Source organism: Glossina fuscipes, unplaced genomic scaffold (genome assembly GCF_014805625.2).
Source record: "Glossina fuscipes isolate IAEA_lab_2018 unplaced genomic scaffold, Yale_Gfus_2 114, whole genome shotgun sequence".
NCBI lineage: Eukaryota > Metazoa > Arthropoda > Insecta > Diptera > Glossinidae > Glossina > Glossina fuscipes.
Genome location: NW_023998457.1, coordinates 5,400,444 through 5,404,025, shown reverse-complemented (window position 1 = coordinate 5,404,025; position 3,582 = coordinate 5,400,444). Strand labels below are relative to the sequence as shown.

The 3,582-nt window shown below is 35.6% G+C and overlaps 1 protein-coding gene across 1 annotated transcript; it reads right to left on the bottom strand.

The window, feature by feature from the left end:
- Positions 1 to 326: 326 nt before the first annotated feature.
- On the bottom strand, positions 327 to 1,817 carry LOC119640054 (zinc finger protein 28-like). Its single transcript, XM_038037829.1, has one exon. The coding sequence runs from the start codon at positions 1,815 to 1,817 to the stop codon at positions 327 to 329; it is 1,491 nt and encodes a 496-aa protein (XP_037893757.1).
- Between the last annotated feature and the right edge of the window lie 1,765 nt (positions 1,818 to 3,582).

Below are 3,582 nucleotides of genomic sequence, written 5' to 3'. Positions count from 1 at the left end.
CTTTTACTATCATTATTGTTCTTGAGCATAAACGAATTCCTTTATTTATTTTTTCTCTGCTAACTGACATTTCTATTTTCCTTGTATCTTCAAGAATTTACATTCTTTCGTTCTTCTTTCCGTCAAACTTTCTGTTTCTTATATTCGTTTAGTTTACATAAACTTTATCGAAACGAAACAAATTTTTGTTTCAATTCGCTCCTCTTTTCTCTTTCTTAAAGTTTTTTTTTTTTACTGGTTTTCCTTTTTTTCTTTGTTTATTGTTTATACCGCTTAAAGTCAATATTTCTCTTTTTCGTTTCATTTTCATTTCTTACTTGCAAAACTTATCTAACATTTACGACGAATTCATCGCCATCATTATGGTCGCCCATCAATACGTGAATTTCCGTACCGTCTTCATCTTCATTCATTTCTTCACTTCCTTCGATGAATTCGGTTGTTAAAATGGCCTCTTCATTGGCTCGGGCATGATGGTGCATGTGTCTTAGGAGATATGACTTCTTCGTAAAACCCTTATCACATTGATCGCAACGAAATTTCTTTTCGCCAGTGTGAGTACGATAGTGTACCGATAAAACATGAGCATAAGCAAAACTTTTACCGCATGTGCTACAGCTGTATGGTCGTTCACCAGTATGTGTCCGTTCATGCTTAATTCGAGATCCGAAATCCGAGAAACGGCGGTCGCAATATTGACAAGCATACGGCTTATGGCCGGTATGTACACGAATGTGGCGGCGTAATTCAACATGAGATATAAAAGCTTTATCGCACATTTCGCAGGAAAACTGCTTATCATTATTGTGTCGTTTCATGTGAGTCTTTAAAGCGTGCTGGTAACGATATTTATTACCGCAAATTTCACATATTTCTGACGGCGGGGAATTCGATGGGGACACTTTACTTTCATGCGTACGCACTTGACGTATTGTCATCGCCGGCGTTTTAATATTGTCTTCATTTTGATTTCGGCTATCATCAGGGCCTGAATGTGACGGATTTAAATTGCTCTCGTCAGTATTAAAGTAATATTTTCGGGGACGTTCTCTAGTATGGCGTGCGGATGTTGATTGTTTGTCAATTTCAGGATTATCAGTAACCAGTGCATCATTATTATCTTCCAAATATTTATTAAATTTGCTACTACAGCTTCTTGCAGATGGACCTTCTTCTTTGAATGAATGTAGTGTATTGGTTTTAAAGTTTTCCTCCTGGATTTCCACAATGATCTCAGCCCCAGCTTCCTCATTTATAACGTCTTCGGAGTTATAATATTCCACGTACTCTTCGGCCTGATAAGGGCTGGTGACTGCTGAGCTAATGTGATCGTCATCTTCGCTTTCCAATTTTTTAGTTTCCGCATGGAAATCAAACTTATTTTCCCGTTCTAGCTCGTCACTCTTAATTGGCTCATCTTCATATATTTCGGCTTCGCGAGAGCTAGTAGTCGTACAGAAATTTTTGGTCTCCGTTTCCACACATTTTATTGTCAGTCCTTCTGGCACTTTAATTTTCTCTGCTGCTAAGATGTCTGTATCATCTGCATCTCGCAATATCAGGCGGAATATCGCTAAAGCTGTTTCACACTTTTGATGGAAGTGCCAAGCAATCTGAAGTTCGTCCAGGCAAGACTCACAAATTTTATCAGGCAACCGTTTGTTTTTCGAATCCAGTTTCATATTTGAACAAACTCCAATTTTAAATGATATTTGCAATTCAGGATTTTCTTCATCTTGCCCAAATATATCGCGCATTAATTTTCCCGTTTGTAGGCATATTAAACACACTCTCTTCAAATCTATAATAAACGACATTTTTAACGCGTTCAATTTGATTTGAATTAAATAATTTTGTGTAATGTCGTTGGAAAAATTTGTGTTTTCCAACAGTTCTTTAAATTATCAATTCATGGTTGCCATTGAAAGAGGCACCGGTAGAGTTGCCATCCTAATATTGAAACATGCTATGTTGAAAGTTTGCTTGCAAGTTCAGAAGAAAGCTTCGTAGACTCCATAAGGTGTACTTGTTTTCGATTAGCAATTCTAAATCGATTTAAGCATCTCACTCTGTCCATGTTTCTAACGGTTTGCGGTAAACATTCCCCTGGTCGCAAAACTGAAGTTATCGGTTTCAAACTTGGGAGGAGCATTCAAAGTTCTTGTAAGCAAGTTTACATTGAAAATAGGCCAAATCGGTCGAAAGATATGCTTACAGTACCACGTAAACGATAATCTGAAAACATCTCTGTTTTTACTGCAGCAGATAAAGCTATATAAACGTGAACGTACTTTCTGTGGGCGATGTTATACGACTTGTGTACAAATGGCATAAATTGGCCACGCCTACTCAATATTGTTAACTATCAAATTTTTACTTTTTTCGTCAAAATCTTTACAAGGTCTAGAAGCAAGGTTCGGGAACCCCATAAAATATTTACATTTTTGCCAAGTATCCGAACGCACCTAAGCACGTCCGTCTGTCCATCTATTCATGCTTATAGTATCTGTGTTAAATATTTTTCCGTCGGTAAAAATGAAAATAACGCTTATAAATTTGAAAAATAGCTTGCAAATGCCCCAAGCCGGTCAAAGAATAAATCCATTATGCAACCAAAATTGAGAACAGCTGCGGTTTGTTTGTGTTTTTCGTTACCCGTAAATTACAACAGATACACGATTTAAATTTACATTTTCATTCTACAAAAATAGGAAAAAATCGACCACGCCCACTCAAGATTATAAGAAATTGATTTTTTTTTTTTTAACTTTTTTTAGAACAACTGTGAGGGTATAGAAAGTTCGGTGACTGCCGAATAGGATATTCTTACTTGGCCTTTTTTTACAATAATTTTTTGTTTGTTATTAGTTGTTCTAAATGCAACCACAGCGTCCGTGGGTCTGTATAAAACAAGTGCAATTTACTTAATTGCAAAAAAAAAAAAAAAAAAATCCTAATTACTTCTGTCTTGAACAAGTTCAGTTACTGAATTGGATTGTATGCAAGCAATGTGCTATCGATTAGAAAATCAAATTTTATCATCAGTTGTAAACATAATTGGAATCAGTTCACTTATGCGTCCAGGTTTATTATGTGGAACTTTATTTATAAACATTTTCTGTTTTTCTCTACTGAAACTTGATCACATATTGTGCAATTTTACACATACACTCACGTAGGTGCAGAACTTAATCCAATTGATTAATGTGCATGCATCAGAAAACTTGCTTGCTTATGCAGTTTATATTGTGATCCCTGTGAATAAGTATTTTTTTCTTGTCATTAGTTAGAGAATCAAATTTTTGATTTCAATCATTCGTAGTAGCACGCGTATGTAGTGTCTTTGATTTTGTGCTAAAAATTTGCTAAACATGCATTGAAAAGTAGACTATCATATACATGTGGTAAGTGAAAGAAAGCAATGATTACGACGTATGAGTAAAGCAAACATATAAAGTTAAGGCAGACATGTTCGCACATGAATAGTTTTAATGAATTGCAAAAGCCAGAGATCGTATGATTTGATTAATTGTGGGATAAAACTGTATGCCAGGATGGGCAATTACGTAGTAGTAATATGCC